The 19,456-nt window shown below is 32.7% G+C and overlaps 1 protein-coding gene across 6 annotated transcripts; it reads left to right on the plus strand.

Annotated features, from left to right (window-relative positions):
- The first annotated feature begins 135 nt into the window (after nucleotides 1-135).
- On the plus strand, nucleotides 136-17,997 carry LOC126777540 (chymotrypsin-C-like). Of its 6 annotated transcripts, XM_050500588.1 has the most exons (8): nucleotides 137-428; nucleotides 13,312-13,358; nucleotides 14,363-14,533; nucleotides 14,860-15,076; nucleotides 15,453-15,562; nucleotides 16,709-16,876; nucleotides 17,241-17,397; nucleotides 17,764-17,997. In XM_050500588.1, the coding sequence occupies exons 1-8, from the start codon at nucleotides 218-220 to the stop codon at nucleotides 17,985-17,987; spliced, it is 1,305 nt and encodes a 434-aa protein (XP_050356545.1). In that variant the 5' UTR covers nucleotides 137-217; the 3' UTR covers nucleotides 17,988-17,997. The 6 variants fall into 6 exon arrangements, with proteins under 6 accessions (XP_050356550.1, XP_050356549.1, XP_050356548.1 ...); XM_050500593.1 differs by lacking the exons at nucleotides 13,312-13,358; nucleotides 14,363-14,533; nucleotides 14,860-15,076; ... (1 more) ...; nucleotides 16,709-16,876; nucleotides 17,241-17,397 and adding exons at nucleotides 5,265-5,435; nucleotides 6,192-6,408; nucleotides 6,590-6,699; nucleotides 7,410-7,577; nucleotides 8,270-8,426 and having other exon boundaries at nucleotides 136-475; XM_050500592.1 differs by lacking the exons at nucleotides 13,312-13,358; nucleotides 14,363-14,533; nucleotides 14,860-15,076; nucleotides 15,453-15,562 and adding exons at nucleotides 5,265-5,435; nucleotides 6,192-6,408; nucleotides 6,590-6,699 and having other exon boundaries at nucleotides 136-475.
- Nucleotides 17,998-19,456: the final 1,459 nt, after the last annotated feature.

The following is a 19,456-nucleotide window of genomic DNA, read 5'->3' on the forward strand; positions in this document are numbered from 1 at the left end:
CAATACTTCATCATTTCCCATCTTTAAGGTGTCATATTGTATGGAATTTTTATTTTACAAAATATAGACACATCCAAAATATACTTAATTGTAATACGACTCGTAACATGAGAATCAGAGGGTCTTAGATATTCTAGTGATCCAGCGTTACTAAATGGTTATACGTCAAACGCAACGGATCAATAATAAATGAGTTATATTTTGCACGAGGGAAGTTATGAAGAACATTATCTTAATGAAGTCCAGTTTATTGCTAATAGTAATTTTAGTGATACATTCGAAATGTCAACAAGACTTGTCCGGTAGCATAGCTTCAATTCCACGTTACCATGACACACCATGCAATGACACAAATGACATTGTCTCATATTTTGCCCCTGGATTGAGTGATGGGTACACTATTCAAATTAATAGAAGATTAACTAAAGGTACTCAAATAAGATTGAAATTCGACATGGAAGCCATGATAACAGAGGTAAGTGGGGATCCTGATTATTTTATTATAGTTAAATTGCCATGCTTTTAGCCTATAGAAATTGACCCATATATCCCTAAATAAAATTCAGAATCAAATTATAACGGAAATTTTTATATTACCTTCACTATCAGAAGGAAAGTGTGCTAGAAGATAGATTTATGTATTGGAATATTCTACAAATGCTTATTTTTAAGCAATTATTTGATTCATTTTAACACCAGGTCAAAAATATTGGTCTTAGTACTTGACAGGTTTGATTGGATAACTATCAAACGAGAAACAAATTGTGCTTTATAATAATAAATACACCAGTAGAAGTAATACATTTTATTATTTGTTAATTTTAATATCTTTAATATAATAACTTATGAGATATTTTGAATTTAATTAAATCATAATATTATATATTGTTAATTCGATGACAATCGTTCAGTTCTCCTTTTTATATACATACGCGAGAAAACTATTTGATTAACTTAATTACCAATTTAATTATTAAATACAATAAGTGAAATACATAAATAAGTATTTCTAATAATAATAATATAAAAAACTTAAATCATTTATTTACATAAAAATAATTACATTAAAGCACAAATAAAAATTAAACTTGACTATTCCATAAATAATGACCGTGTAAAATTAGGACAAGAATTTAAGCAGAATTTTCCCGTTGAATGGCAATTCCGATCATCTAGGTAAAAATTAAGCCAACCCATCATGACACCAGTAGACGGAATAAAAGGTGGATATAGTAAGCTCCATGCTGAGCTACTGACCATAAGATGACCTTTGATATGAAATACAATATACCGACGATGAAACCGGCTTTGAAGGATTCATTTAATTATTGTTTTCGTGATTTATACAAAAAATACTAATTTGACCGTCATCATAGACTGGCATATAATAACTTCCTGATGCACAAAGTATGGTAGCTCTACCATTTAGATAAAAATAATGTCAACCTACATTCCACAATCGAGACAAGACGTTTATGTTTTGTAAAAACTATATATAATGTACATCAGAAGTTGCCTTGAAATATTTGTAGATCCTAAAATTGTTTATAAAAACTTCTACGGCATATCTTTGTAATATCAATAATAAATACAAGAAACTTATTAGTTATAACATAGGTACATATCACCAAAATTAGTTTTTTTTTAAATAAAATATTTCTAAATTTTTACGTAAATAGAAAAAAAAGCTAAGTACGCCCAAAAAAATAATCGAAAATATATAATGTAACCTTTTTTATTAATATAATAGATGCCATAGATATAAAGAATAGATATAATAGATAATAAAAATATAGATGTGGTCTCCATAGGTGGTTCACAACTAAACCCAAGTCTGTCTTATAAAGTTTCCAGACAATCATACGAAATTTAGCGATAAATTAACGTAAAATAAACTAATTTTAAACACAGACATTGATTATATTTAACCCATTGACCTTTAACATAAAACCAAAGATAGAACTATTAGGTATGTACTCGTGTAACGTCGATTAAATAAACACAAATTAAGATGCACATTTTTCAGTATCTTTATAATATATTTGTATATAGATTATAAAGATCAAAGTTCTAGGCCAGAATTTGAAAAGATCTTCAGATAAGACTCATAAATCCACTGATATTACAAGCTAACCGTCCCGGCTTCATACGACACATACGAAAAAAAATGTATTTTGGATAGGATTTGCGTAAAATACGTAGTGAACGTGTAAGAGACAAATTTCAAGTCAATCGGGCGGATAGCTTAGGAGATCTCGTGATGAGTGATATTTCTCTTATATATACATCAGTATCAGTATCAGTAACAGCCTGTAAATGTCCCACTGCTGGGCTAAGGCCTCCTCTCCGTTTTGAGGATATATACTTGCATAAGCGAAATTACTATTCTAGTGTTGACTTTAGAGCTGATAGCCTTTGCTCTTATCATCATGTTTTATACAATCATGTATATAATATTAGAACTACGATGATGACAGTCACATTGTATGAATAGTAAATCAATATATTTTAGTATATAAATATATAATAGTAAATTAATTATGTCACAAGACGACATATATTTTTTTTTAGAATAGGAAGGCGGACGAGTATATGGGCCACCTGATGGTATGTAGTCACCAACGCCGTAAGACATTGGCATTGTAAGAACAGTGAACCATCGCTTACATAGCCAACGCGCCACCAACCTTGGGAACTAAGATGTTATGTCCCTTGTGCCTGTAATTACACTGGCTCACTCACCCTTCAAACCGGAACACAACAATACCAGATACTGCTGTTTTGCGGTAGAATATCTGATGAGTGAGTGGTACTTACCCAGACGAGTTAGCACAAAGCCCTACCACCAGTGCCTTTCTGACAAAATGTTAACGTCCATCTGTCCGTCCTAGTAATGTTGTGAAAAGGTTTCAAGCTCGCCATAGGATCTAGACCTTCTTATTATTCGGAGATAAAATACAGTGGCGAGGAAATAACTTTAATTATTATTAATTTAATATACCCGCAGTTAACATTTAGACGCATCATCTTTTATAAAGAAGCTTATATCTAAATGCTATTTACAAAAATACCCCAAAATCCAAACCCCGTGATGGCAAGCATCCCATATGGTATTCACGTTCTCTAATACGTACTCTTAAGGAAAAATCAAAATATCATAAAGTATTCAAGAAGTATAAAAATCCTATGGATAAATACACTTATGATCTCCTAAGAGATCGCTCAAACGAAATGATATTTGAATGCTATGATTTCTTCAAAAAAAATATATCAGACCATATTCGTAACAACCCTACATACTTTTGGAAATATTTTAAAGACAGAAAATGCAATTCTAAGTCGATTCCCAATCAAATGATATTAAATGATAGAAAAGCTACAGGAGGACAGGAAATATGTAATCTTTTTTCCTATAATTTTCAGTCGATCTATGATACCACACATAAGTTACCACCTTTCAACCCAAAATATTTAACTAGTATTAAATGTACTAATAACACATACGCCAAATGTTCTGTAACAGACCATGAGGTTAAAACACAGCTTCTATCCTTAAATTGCAATAAAGGGGCGGGACCCGATCTAATACCACCTATATTTATTAAAAATTGTGCTAAAGTTTTAGTTAACCCTCTTACAACTATATATAATAAATCACTTCAATCGGGAATATTCCCAGCTAAATGGAAAGTTGCTTATATAACACCAATTCATAAGTCTGGAGACATTAATAATATAACTAATTACAGACCAATATCCATACTATCTACTTTTGGGAAAGTTTTTGAGTCACTAATTCAAAAAAAGATGTATTCTCATTTAAAACCTTACTTTGATTCATACCAGCATGGCTTTTGTCCACATAAATCCACAACATCTAATCTAGTTAGTTACATATCTGATATTTCTGAAGCTGTGGATAAGAATAATGAGGTACATGCTATATATCTGGATTTTAAAAAAGCGTTCGACTTAGTCCACCACGACATTCTTATAACCAAATTGGAATGTATGGGTATTCATGGTTCCTTGTTACGTTGGTGTGAGTCATACTTAAAGAATCGATCCCAATTAGTTGCCATGAAAGGTTTTAAATCTCTCGAATGTAATATACCCTCTGGTGTACCGCAAGGGTCACACCTAGGACCTTTGTTTTTCCTTGTTTTCATTAATGATGTTGGAAAAGTACTTAAATCCAAATATCAAATATACGCAAATGATTTAAAAATATACAGGGAAATTAAATCACCAGAGGATATAGAAATCCTGCAAAGTGACATCGACAACCTTGTTTGTTGGTGTCTTGCAAATCGTATGACTCTAAATAAGGATAAATGTGTTCATATTACATTTAGTAGAAAACGAAAACCACTAAAACACACTTACTACATCGACGGTACGCCCCTTACGGAGTCAACGAGTGTAAGGGATCTCGGGGTGATAATAGATAACACCTTAAGCTTTAGAGATCACATTGATTACATCATATCAAAAGCCTCGCAAGTATCTGGTCTGGTGTTAAGATTAATGAAAATCTTTAAAGATCCAAGCTTGACAATATTAGTTTTCAATAGTATAATAAGGAGTATCCTAGAATATTGTTCAGTTGCTTGGAGTCCTGGGTATGAGGTGCACTCTGATAGAATAGAACGTGTACAAAAACGTTTTCTATATTACTTAGCGTACACAGATCTAAATGCTAAGAATTTTAACTCTTACGATGCACGCCTAATTAATTATAAAGTGCAAACTCTTAAATATAGAAGAGAAGCTGCTGACTTTCTTTTTTTATACAAATTATTGCACGGATATATTGATGCACCTGATCTACTTGCTAAAATTAGTTTCTACATTCCGCGTCAAGGTAGCCGTTTACAAAATCGTAAAATATTTAGCCTACCTGATGTCAAATCAAATCTTGGTCAACATTCGCCAATTTACCGTATTTGCTCGCTTGCGAATTGTAGTCGTCAACACCTAGATGTCTTTAGTGAATCTGTTGGTTCTCTTAAGAATAAACTTAAAACAAAATCACATTAGTTTATGTAATAATTAAATAATTAACTAGTTAGTAATTGCACAAGTACTGTTCTTGTTAAATATGTTTTTTTAAAGCATGCTAGGTTTACATCCAGAAGACTGCAACTTATTAACACTCTGTTTAGCGTAGATTTTATTTTGTATGCACTAGTTGTAAGTCAGTTTTGTAAACTTAAATGAAAAAAAAAAAAAAAATATCTAACAAATCCGTTTTTTCTTTCCAGAATAAGGAAATTTCTAGGCTCGTTACGCTTGGAAACAACGTTTTCAAATTAGTATTACTGAATGATACTACTATATTGAATTTCGAAGTTAGAGGACAATATTCATTGTTGCCACCTTACCTGGTGAGCATCAAGATCAAGGGTGAGGAAAACTGCAATGAACCAGACTTCGTAAGTGCAAATTATAATATTTATACAAATATTAAAAAGCTGAAGAATGTATTTATTTGAATCTTCAAGTCGGATATGAAAAAAATGAGTTTGATAGCTAGAATTAATTAGAATAGTTATATGTTATATAACATTAAGCTACAGCCTTTGGAATTGGAGCAGTAACGGTTAACGTGGGCGAAGCCGCGCGGAGCAGTATTATTAAACTGTTATAAGCTTTAACGTAATAAAATTCCAACGAGAAATTAACATTTTATTTCTATAGCACAGATAATACATTGAATACAATATTTTTATAAATTGTTTTTCTGAAATTTGAGTTTAGATGCTGCCTGGAATTAAAAACAAACAGACATATCAAGCTACTAACTCAACAAAATCATAGAAAGGTACACCAAAGAGGGTGTATCAAAACGTCTGTAAAGATTTCATAGTTTAACAAAAATCAACAACAACCAACGCCAGCACTAAAAAATCACTTTCCAGATACAGCTATTAAAAAAATAGTACATTCTAGAAATACTAAATAAGAACATAAAGTAACTAGTAATAAGTAACAATAACATTCCGCGAATCCAAGATATAACGGGCGCTTTGTAAACAACAGTACAGGAAATATAAAACTCGACTTTGCGTCAATAAAATAAGATCTTGAGTTAAAGACTCGCTGCATCTTAATACTCAATCAAGCTTAAATAAATGATTAGTATTATATAGTATTTATAAGACATTAAATTATATAATCATTTTTAATAGGGCTATTTCCAAAGGTATCCAGTTGGCGTTGAACCTAGGCCAGATGTACCAAATCTTCAATGTGGGAGGCGTCAAGGACCTAATCAACTAATCACTAATGGACTCCTCACAAAACCTGGTGATTGGCCGTGGCACGTTGCAATATTCAGGATGGAAAGAGCAACGTTGAAGTACATATGTGGAGGAACACTGATTTCCAATATTTATGTCTTAACTGGTAAATTCATAAAACACATATATTATATTAAATCAATTTCAAATAGCCTTTACCATTTATCTTAGAAAATGTTGATAATACAAATATTGTTTATAGTCTAACTATTGGCTTTATAATATTACTATTGATAATTTTAATTGCATAAGAATTGATTTTAATTAAATCAATGTCATCGTTATAGCTGCTCATTGTGTGACGATTAATAACGCAGCTGTCCTGCCAGAATCGCTTGGTATTAATTTAGGAAAACACAATTTAATTGGAGGAAATGCCAATTCTCAAGAAAGAGGGGTATGTTTTTTGTTTTTGTTTGTTTGTTTGAAATGCACATTATATAATGTTTACGACCACGTTTATACTTGACTTTGCATCAAAACAACTCTACCTATATATCATGTAAAATAATATCTTTTCAACCATAAGTTTACCTGCAATCACTCTCATAATCCGATAGGACGGCAAAATGTGACACGATAAAAAAGAATTAAATAACTAACGGTTTTATATACTTTGCGAGACATATGAAATGTTAATACTACTTCCAGACTTCAAGTTGCTACTGAGATTTTTTCGCCAAAAAACCTAATAACTTTTCATTGGTCCTACCCTCGGATTAAGCATGCGTACAGTGCGATGGAAAGCTGCTAACCTTCATCTTATTCCTTTAAAAGGATGCCTTAGCCCAGCACTGGGGCATTCACAGTCTGTTACTACTACTACTACTATTTAAGAGGCATAAAACTCAAAGTCCTTGCATTGCCAGTTCTGCAAATGTGCTTTAGCAGCGGTAACAACTTAACATCAGATGAACCGTCTGTTTGTTTAGTACAACAAGTAAAGATAAAAATAGTGATCACATTACTTGAATAATTCGTCAAACTTTGGTTTTATAATGTTCCTTAATAATAATCCATATTATAAATGTCTGTTGTCACATACAAGCCACTGAAGCCTGAAGCCTCGAGCGAAAACAAGCACTTAATAAATATGTTAATTTTAAGGTATACGAAGTAATAGTCCATGAAGAGTTCGTACCCAGAATACTTGATAATGATATCGCATTATTGAAAATGAGTTCAGCGGTTGAATTTAATTCAAACATACAACCTGCGTGTATATGGTTCGATAGATTGAAAGAAAAACTACCGACCTATGAAGTTCTCGGTACAGTAAGTATTAATTATGTTAGAAGTAAATTAAATTATAAGAGAAACCCAACCTAGTAGATATAACTTAGGTCTAAACCGAAGACATTTTCAGGTCTTGAATGTAACTCGATGATTCATGTGTCGTATGAATGTCTGTTACGTACACATATATATGTATTTGTGTGTGGTGGTATGAGTTTCTAAGCATTTATTTAAAGGGCCACAGACCGGCTTACAATTTATGACTTTAAATGAAATTTTAAAGTTTTTATTTTCAATTCAATAATAAAAGAAAATTTTTAAAAGACATATTTTTCACCGGAAGATTGAAAAGGTCCTTTGTTCTACTAGAATGTAAACAAAAATACGACGTTACGATTCCAGGCCAGTCCAACTAATAGCTCGGTGGTAGTAATGCGTAAAAAATCACGAGAAAACATGAATGTAACGTTTAGAAGTTCAGAAAATCGAAACTTGTTCGCAACGAAGAAACGTCTGTTTTTAAATAATAATGCTATTTTGGTCAGTTAAACAGCAAATTAATGCTATAATTTAATAACCGTTTTATCTTTGCACTCGTAACATCAAATTTGAGTTGAATAGCGCATATTTTTTTACACGAGTAAGCACCAAGTAATACGAAGAGAGCGTAGCTGAATTAAAAAAAAAACTATTGAAATATTTATTTAATATTATAATACTCTTCTAATTAGGTTACAGGCTGGGGTTTTGACCAGACGGAATCACTTTCAACCGTACTTCGTGAAGCGACAATGCCAATGATAGGAGATTTGGAATGTATAAGAACTAAGCCGTTATTCTATTCCACAATTCTAAATGGGAAGAAGTTCTGTGCTGGTCATCGTAATGGTAAGCTTTGTATCAATAATATTTAGGTACATATATTAGGTTCCTAATTTTAGGTAAAAATAAAGTTTATGTTTAACACTGAAATTTAAGAAAAACTAAGTTATTTAAGGACACATGTTGGGCAGTGATTCATTAAACATAATATTACTTTAATGGAAACCCTTACGTCTGCGGCACTCAGTTAATCGAACACTGAAATTTCTTATTACGGCTCAGCGGGTAGACTCCGTGTAGCTTTTATTTCATAACGGATTTAGAAATAACCCCAAAGGAAAAGTGTATAGGGTTAAATCAAGACTATGTGGGGACCAATTAATATTGAGGTGACATGAATTGGTCTTTGATATCAATTAGCAGGGGAAATTATTGAGAACTATTCATAGACACGTGTTGTATATGTGAGCTCTGCCTGCTGGAACTGTGTTTTTGGGTAAAACCAGCAAACTTTTAAAGTTCAGGGAAAAGAAGTTGTTTATCTATCTATTTGTCTATCTGAATGCGTTAAACACAGAAATAATCGAACAGATATTCATACGGTTTTCACCACGAAGTTATTCATGAGTACCCTCCTTATTAGTTAGGTGTATATAACTCAGTACAGTAACAGCCTGTTAATGTCCTACTGTTGGGCTAAGACCTCCTCTCCCTTTTGAGGAGAAGGTTTGAAGCTTATTCCACCACGCTGCTTCACTGCGGGTTGGTAGAATACACATGTGGCATAATTTCAGTGAAATTAGATACATGCAGGTTCCCTCACGATGTTTTCCTTCACCGTCAACCACAAGATAAATTATAAACACAAATTAAGCACATGAAAATTCTGTGGTGCTTAACCGGGTTTGAATTCACGATGATCGGTTAAGATTCACGGGTTCTAATCACTGGGCAATCGCGGCTGTTTTTTGAGTTCTGTATATAACTCAATAAAGTTTTAATTTAATTGTCTGAAATATGACGATGATTCGACCCATGCGAAGCCGGAACAGGTAGCTAGTATATTATGAACGATCGTATCTAGACCGATTTAAATAAAAATATATTTCTAAAAATTGTTAAAATAAATATTCCGCTCAGTTTCTTTAGTAAGCTCAAAAACTTCCATTTAACAAACCCTTAAAAGGTTACACAGGTATAAGCAGTCACCTATAAGCAGTAAAACAGCGACTGCAATGTCCATTACTAACTGCTAGTTCTGCAATTCGAATTGAAATTTTCCGAAAAATTCTAAACGTAAAATGTTCAAAGCGCTCTGATAAAGTTTTTAGTCAAAAGCCAGACAGCCTGCCTTGTTTTGTGTTGACTTTTTCAAAATTGATTGAATGAATACGTACCGGTATTCGTTTTGATATTCAAGAATAGTTTATCGACAAAATTATTGAAAGTGAATGATATACGTTCAACATACATAGATAAAATTATATTTTTTAAATGTCCACAAGATATAATTTTTGTAACAGCACCTAACATCTACTGTAATAAATATCTGATTACGTCATATGTATTTTAGATGAAGAATTTTGATGAAGTCCATACCATACTTATTATAAGTCGATTCAATTTTAATCAATTATATGTTTTTCAAACACACTCAAACACACATAATACAAGATATTATATCAAATATACCTACCATCAACCAGCTGAGGTGGTTCAGTAGCTATAACGCGTTTATTCCTCCCCTGCACAACAATGTCAGTAGTGGCGATCAAAATGGTAGCGCATTAAAAATTTTATTACTATGAAAACTGATTCCATTAAATATAATGTTTTGTCTTCAACGGAGCATAGCAACCCAATGTACAAATCCAACATCAATTACGTTAGCGGTAAAATTGATAAGTGATAACAATATCAATTGGTTAAGCTTATTTAAGGAAAGCGAAATGAGGAATCAGTAATACACCAATCAACTTGTAAGGACTGTGATATTTGGAAAAAAATAATGTACCAATTATATTTTTCAGGAACATCAGCCTGTAATGGTGATAGCGGCGGAGGATTTGTCGTCTACGTGCCATACGAGGATAGCAATTTTATTAAAGGGCATCTCAAAGGTGCCTGGTATGTGAGGGGCATCGTGTCCCTCAGTGTTGCCAAGCTTGATACCGCGCTTTGTGATCCGAATGAATACGTCGTCTTCACAGACGTTGGTCAATACACAGACTGGATAAACGATCATATGGATTAAATTAAATTGAAATTAAATAAACAATTCAAAACCCCCATACAATAATCCAGTAATTAATAAGATGGGAATTATTTTTATATTCAATTAAGCATAGCAGTTTTGTATATTTTTTTAATTTATCGTGTTTGATTTGGATTTAAAAAAAACTTATTGAATTTTTATTGCACGGATTTTATAAGGCGTATAATACGTTTTTAAGTTTTAAATTATGTATCTGTTGTTCCGTTAAGGAAAACATAACATAGTTTTCAAGTATTCGGTTAGAACGATTACATGTTAATTGCTATGAATCGTGAATATACTAATACTAAAAGACCAAATTTAAAACGAGAAAAAAACATTTGTCCATAAAAATAAAGCTAGTAATAAAATAATTGAAATCTTATAAAAATAAACAAAAATGCAATGAAGTATGAATTTGTTTGTTTTATGAATACTCAAATGACTATTAAAATTGGATTACCATTCACGGTCAACATGAGATTTTTTCTTATAGCAATAAATTGTCTCTGTTTATTTTATTGCCACTGCGAGATAGCAAGTTGACTATCAGGACAGTCATATTCAGAATCCGATTTACAGTGAAGATGTCAATTCACCTTCATAATGCTTGACTGACACGATGTATAGCCTAAACTTGTATATAGTGTATAATGAAGAAGTTAATTCAACTATATAGTACATAAAAGCTTAACACCGACTGTCAGACGACGCATTGCCTAAACTAGTGTGTCTAAAAGTATATAATTTTGCTCATAATGTGAAATGATTTTTGAAGGTCACAGCGGGCAATCTCCAGATATGTTCCCAGTGCACAGGATATATTATAGTGCTCAAGCGTGTGCGCAGACACAGATGAACTCTCTATTCCCTCACTCTCATAATCCAATACACGCCAAAAACCAAGTCAAAATGTAGAGGTCATATACGTTAAGCTTCTTAAGATCAATCCAGCAATACCCATAAACCCATAAGCGCCATATAACAAGTAAAGCGGTGCTGATAAATTAAACGAATGGAGGCTTCCTAGCTGTTCAACGATATTGTCTTACAACGAAAATTAACAACAGTGGTGTGATACAAAATACTTTTATATAAGCTTGAACATCAATTTAAATAACATGTTAAGAAAACTTTGATTAATAAAGCATATTACTCGATATAATATTATATACTATTAAATAAGGTCCTTATTTACGTTACGTTAGCGTTTAGTTTAAAACTGACTTCTCTTTTTCTGTCTTTACTGATTTGACATTTGCAAGAAGAAGATAAAGCATTATTTAACTAATCACACGCTACGCAACGTTGGTAAGTAAGGCCGTAAGACGACATAAAAATGTTGATTTGATTTTCATTGAATTTAATGCACGATAGATAATAACGGCTGCAATTTAATTGTCAGAAAAGAGTGACTACTGAGTTCCTTGTAGTATCTACGTTCCGAACCGGTGGTTACTTTATATTTAATTTTGATCATGTAAAATAATATTATTATAAGTAAATGCATTTATTTTATTTTAAAGTTTTGAATAGAGAACAATGATCTGGTGATATGTAAAGGTTAGATAAGGATAGTTAAACAACTTAAAAACCAATTCTATTTCGTCGACCGCAAGACGATCACTGTCAGATTACGGATATAATAATTATATAAAGATTTTATTGTTAAGGTTGTGATGAGCGATTAATATCTTATACATATTATTATCGTATACAGGGATTATATAGTAATAAATATTTATTGACTGTAGAACTTGTTTTCGAGTACTAACCTTGACTTTTATTATGTTGCGCGAAAAAATGCACCTGTAAGGGATTATTCAAAGTGTCCAGGTTTTAAAATAATGTGTAATGAATATAATATTATATATTTGAAAAATTGAAGATATCCAGTTTAAATTAGTTATCAGGAAGTTCCAAACCTTATTCTTAAGACGAGAAAGGGCATTAGCCTTGTAATGAGACTTCTACAAGCTATCCTACAGGCAGTCTGGTAAAGAGCCAATGTTAAGTGGTAAACAATCACAATCACAACCACCTATAAACATTGCAACTATAAGAAATATTATGTCTTTTTCTTCGTCATTGCCAGCACGACCTGAAATAGTTCAGCTGTTAGACAGACCGCTTTACGTGCTTCCTGAGGTACGAGATTATAAACACAGCTAGCTTTCAAACAGGAAGCTACTGCAAATATTCTGACTGAAAAAAACCGTTCATTCCATTAATAAAACATTTAATTCAATTGTCCAGTATTTGACTCAAGGCCTCGGGATGTGGAGCACTAAAAATAAGACAAAAAATATTTTTCATATGAATATAAGAAAATAAAAACACGGACACATCAAAAATATACTTTTCTGTAACACGATTCGTAACTTGAGAAGCATACGCTGTTAGCTTTAAAATATTCTAGTATCTATCCAGCTTTGCTTAATGGTCATACGTAAAATTAATCGGATCTAAGGGACCATAATAGTGAAGAAACTAATATGATCTTAATGAAGTCCAGTTTATTGCTAATAGTAATTTTAGTGATACATACAAAATGTCAAGTAGACTTATCCGGTAGCATAGCTTCAATTCCACGTTATTATGACACACCATGCAATGACACAAATGACATTGTCTCATATTTTTCCCCTGGATTAAGTGATGGGTACACTATTCAAATTAAAAGAAGATTAACTAAAGGTACTCAAATAAGATTGAAATTCGACATGGAAGCAATGATAACAGAGGTAAATGAATATTCAGATTATTTTATTAATGTTTTAGTGGTTTTTAAACTAATTATGCCAATAGTAAATAGATCCTTCGGTTGCGGGATATAATTCTTACGAATATAAATGCGAAAGTGATTTTGTCGGTTTTTTACGCTTTCACGTCATTGTTGAATCGATCATCATGAAATTTTGCATACACATTGTCAGGAAATCAGAATAGGGTATAGGGTAATTTACACTTCACATCTCACATAGAGCGAAGGTGAAGGTGGAAACTAGTATAACCCACGTTAAGCATTACTAATCCCCCCCTCCCGTCGGTTGTAATGATGATGAATCCTGTGATATTATAATATATAGTTCTATTTTCACCTTTCTCGATATATACAAGGCAAAGACAAATCAGTGTCAGGTTTTTGTACTTTTTCTTCTATTTTTGTCAACTTAATTTGTTTTTATTTATTTATTGTCAGGTATAAACGAGCTTTTGTGTTATGAATAAAAAATATATAGCGATAAAATAGAAAAAAAAACGATTGTAGTCAAATTTCGACCACTAAGTGAACACACTTCAGTCTATATAAAAAGGCTATCTAATACATTTTTTTATCGCTATTAAAAATGACATTTGACAGCATAGTGTAATATAGATACGTAATTTTCAATTACAATGGATTAAATTGTATATTTTGCTTACCTAAAACCTCTTGTACCTTAGTACAAAATTTGAAATCATTTTGGAGATTATCTGCTGTAAAGTAATATGACATTAATTTAGTTTTAAAATAGAGTGCTAATAAATAACTCCAGTATCGAAAGATCAGGTATAGAAAGTATTTTTGTGCGTTTTGCTGCCTTTATGTTATCTCCGTGCTGTTTTTAACAATTTTCTTAAAACAAAGTCCAATCATTGTCGGATTCAATAATATTCAGTACAGGCTAGCCACTAGACAAAAACGACCGTTTTAATTATAAATACTAATTTAGTACTACAATAAACAAAATGTTTTTTATTTCAGGAAAAATCTCTGACTAGGCTTGTCACATTAGGAAATAACGTCTTTAAATTAGTATTACTTAACGATACTGATACATTGGAGTTTGTTGTTAAAGGACATTTCTTTTTATTGCCACCTTATCTATTAAGCGTCAAAATCAAAGGCGAGGAAAACTGCAAGGAACCTGATTTTGTAAGTATTTTGTTTTTAAATAAATGTCGATTTATAATTGTTTATGTAAAATGCCTGTATCACTTCAAGCTAAGACCTATATTAAATTCCTACAATTTAGAATACTTGCAATATTTCGAGATAGCGAAAGTGTAGATATCTATTGTTTTGAATTTTGTTGTTTATTAATTTAACAATATATAACGAATTAATTTTCTAGTATTTTTGCTTATAATTTATCTCAAGAGTCGACGAATGTATGGTGAAGAAATCTGCATTCTGTTTTGGACGAAACTTTGCGACATTATGCTGCTTTTCCAGTTTCTCATAAAACTTTTCTTTAATAGGGCTATTTTCAACGGCATCCAGTTGGCGCTGAACCAAGGCCAGATGTACCAAATCTTCAATGTGGGAGGCGCAAAGGACCCAATCAACTAATCACGAATGGGTTCCTCTCAAAACCTGGTGATTGGCCGTGGCATGTCGCTTTATTTAGGATCGAAAGAGCAACGTTGAAGTACATTTGTGGAGGAACACTGATTTCCAATATTTACGTCTTAACTGGTAAATCCAATGATATCATCAACTCATCAATATGTCTTCTTAATATATACAATTCTTTTGTACGTGTGTTTGTCACCTAAATCCCCCTAAGCGACTGGACGGATTTGGATGAAATTTTGTGTGTATATTTCAATAGGTCTCTGGGTGGTTTGAAAATACAATTGGACTTGGTAGGTAGTACTGTTAGTATGTCACCAAATGAAAAAAATACTGTATTATGGCAGTACAACATCCGCCGGAGCCGCTAATATTAGTATAAGTTTTATATACATTTTTAAATATTAAAAAAAATATATAGATATTTCGTATAATATGATAATTTATAATTTTAAATATATTAAATTTAATTATAATTAAATCAATGTTAACGTTATAGCTGCTCATTGTGTGACGATTAACAACGCAGCTGTCCTGCCAGAATCGCTTGGTATCAGCTTGGGAAAACACAATTTAATTGGAGGAAATGTTAATTCTCAAGAAAGAGGGGTCTGTTTTAATTTTAATACAGTGATAATAATTCTTGACTTTAAAGTCATATATTAAATTAGAGCCTAATGATAGCAGCATTCAGGGCGTTTTGGAAGCAAAATATTTAAGTAGCGAGTATTAAGCGTGTTGTTAGGACATGACATAAAAATAAAAAACCAGAACAGGCTCGCGTCACCGGATATTTAATCATGAAAAATATTCAATTATAAAATTATGATTGAATTCCGTAATCCGTAACAGCCTGTGAATGTCCCACTGCTGGGCTAAAGGCCTCCTTTCCTCTTTTTGAGGAGAAGGTTTGGAGCTTATTCCACCACGCTGCTCCAATGCGGGTTGGTAGAATTCACATATGGCAGAATTTCAGTGAAATTAGACACATGCAGGTTTCCTCACGATGTTTTCCTTCACCGTAAAGCACGAGATGAATCATAATCACAAATTAAGCACATGAAAATTCAGTGGTGCTTGCCCGGGTTTGAACCCACGATCATCGGTTAAGATTCACGCGTTCTTACCACAGGGCCATCTCGGCTTAAATCTTATTCTCGGATTGAATTGAATGAACCGAAATATATAAATAAGCAATTTCGACAGCAAAAAAAATAAATATTTTAAACGCGTAGCGTTATATTTTTGATTCGCTTTAATTATATAATAATAGTCGGTATTCTACAAGATATATTTTGGAGAGTGTTCTCAGGAACTATTTAATTTGGTTCCCCCGTCACCTTTTTACCATAGAACTGCGAGGTATCGAAAAGATCTCCACCCGTACGTAGTTGACGTATTTAAGACACGTACGAAAAGATTTGCTACCTCGTTTCTGATACGCATCGCCAAGGTCTGGAATACCCTCCCGACCTCCGTTTTCCTCACCACCTACAATGTGAATAGGCATCTTCTAGGCAAGCGCGCTCCATCTTAGACTGTATCTCACTTTCCATCAGGTGTGATAACAGTCAAGCGCTAGCCTATATATTTAAAATATATATATATAGTTATCGAAAATTTAGAAAAGAATTTGAGGGAATACAAAAATAAAGAATACGTCCTTGACAATTGCTACATAAATATTCTAATAAATACATTTTTAGACAGTGTAATAATTTATAATCACATTTTACAATTTTCTCTTTTGTTAAGGTATACGAAGTAATCGCTCATGAAGATTTTTTACCTAAAACACTTGATAATGATATTGCACTACTGAAAATGAGTTCAGCTGTTGAGTTTAATTCAAATATACAAGCTGCGTGTATTTGGTTTGATAAGTTGCAAGAGAAGCTACCATCTCAGACAGTTCATGGTACAGTAAGTACAAATTAATTTATAATTAAATTAAAAAATATAATAGGCAATATATATATATATATATATATATATATAATTTCTTGATATTTTGACGATTTAAAAATAGTTGCTCATTCATACTTTGGATCCTTCGTCGACAACTTGAATTCTAAAACGATCAATTGAATGATTGAATATCGTCTGGCTTCGCTCAAATAATTTATTATTTCGTAAATAGCCTTATATTCTACACTAGGAAATATCTAATATCACATTAGGACAGACACAAGGTCCAACGACATTATGTAATCTAAAGGTTACCAGCCTGGAATTAGCTCAACTAGAACATACTCCAGGCCGATTAAGATATTATAATAAACTTCAGGTGACAGGCTGGGGTTTTGACCAGACGGAATCACTTTCAACAGTCCTTCAGGAAGCGACAATGCCAATGATAGGAGATTTGGAATGTATAAGAAGTAAGCCCTTATTCTTTGCCACAATTCTTAATGGCAAGAAGTTCTGCGCTGGACATCGCAATGGTAAGTTATTTAGTGCGTCACCAGTCTGGCGACTAAAACCTTACATTTACGTATTGATAGTCAAAGTAAAAGTGCCATTGGGAGTGCCCTTTTTATCTCGCTAGAAAAACGCAATAACGTGTTTGCCCCACATGAGGTGAATGTGGGACTCGCCGACGAATTGTGTGTCTAGTACGTACCACTGGATGGTGTGGGAGTACCTAAAAAAACGTTTGTTACGTCCAGCGATACTACCATGATCAAGTACTCTCGGGTCATCGGTCAATCTGAGAAGAACTGGTGAAAGAAAATAATTGTTTACAATTTTGAAAAAGAAAAAACAGCCATTTTGGTCATAAACTTAAACACAGCCATAAACTTTTTTAGGGACATCAGCGTGTAATGGTGACAGTGGCGGTGGATTTTCTGTCTACGTGCCTTATGAGGATAGTAATTTTATCAAGGGGTATGTCAAAGGTGCCTGGTATGTGAGGGGAATCGTGTCCCTCAGTGTTGCCAAGCTTGATACCGCGCTTTGTGATCCAACTGAATACGTCGTCTTCACAGATATTGGAGCTTACACAGACTGGATAAATGATCATATGGATTAAATGCAATTAAGAAAAAAAATATTAACAGAAATCTCTCTCAATATAAAATTTTAAATAAAATTGATTTTACGTGTAGCTATTCCAAAAATGGGTTACTTTGTTATAAATTGTAAGATTGTTAACCAACTATAAAACATAACCGGTCATTCTATGTAACGGTGTGCATGCTGTCTTCTTCTTTTGAATATCAAATCAATAATGACTGAAAGAGATAAATGATTATTCAATTAAACAACCCCTAAGCAACGTTTATAATGGCGAATGATTTAAATATTTGTTAAGATTATAGTTTTTATTATAAAATTACTTTAAAGTGTTTTGTATTATAATTCTTTTGATTACATATTTAATAGGAATAATATTCGTTTTATTTTATAAATCTACACTGTATCAGTTGTCTTGGTGGAAAATATTTAGTCTTGATTTTTTTATTTATAAATCACTAACTAAACTGTCATAATTTTTTTTATAGCGTAGGAAGGCGAACGAGCATGTGGGCCACCTGATGGTAAGTGGTCACCAACGTCCATAGACATTGGCATTGTAAGAAATGTTAACCATCGCTTTCATCACTCTGCGCCACCAAACTTGGGAACTAAGATGTTATGTCCCTTGTGCCTGTAATTACACTGGCTCACTCACCCTTCAAACCGGAATACAACAATACCAAGTTCTGCTGTTTTGCGGTACTAAATCTGATGAGTGGGTGGTACCTACCCAGACGAGCTTGCACAAAGCTCTACCACCAGTAAACTAACTTGTAAGATTAATTATAATAGATTGTATCTGCTAACTGCCATCGTATCTGTATGTCTGGATACCATCCAGCTCACCAACTATTATATTTAACATCACAACAGTAATACTCTCTACTACCCCTCCCCCGTTACGTAAATAAAAAAAAGTTACAAGAGGAGTTACTGCTAAGAGCATTATATACCTTTTTTTTCGCTGGAAAAACGCGTTACGCGTTTCCCGCACGGGAACAATGGGAGGTATGTGGGGCTCACCGGTGTACAAGGCGCCGAGTGCGCCTCGAACATCGGAGTACCCACTAAAAAACCAGCGGTACCCTTTCCGTCTCAGCGAGGAGCGCCACGGGATCGCTTTCGCATGCTACCGTGAGAAGTATATACCTTAGGAAGTGCAAAAAAAAAATTATCTTACATACCAACAGATATACATCTTTTAAAAGGTCATAAATACAGATATACGTACATAAATACAAACAATGTATTTGTACTTATGACCTTTTAAGGGAATTCTCATCATCAATATTATAAATCAATTATAAATAAAATCGTGATAAGGATATTTTCTAATAAAAACATGACCTTGAATTGAGGTGAAAACCAAATATTTATTGCTTATCTTCACAAAGGTGACCGTTATAGAATAATAGTTCTTATTCCCTAACGATAAATGTCATAATGAGTTATTATTTTAGTAGTTTTCCTTAACAAAAACAA

The sequence above is a fragment of the Nymphalis io genome, chromosome 23, assembly GCF_905147045.1.
Source record: "Nymphalis io chromosome 23, ilAglIoxx1.1, whole genome shotgun sequence".
Classification (NCBI taxonomy): domain Eukaryota; kingdom Metazoa; phylum Arthropoda; class Insecta; order Lepidoptera; family Nymphalidae; genus Nymphalis; species Nymphalis io.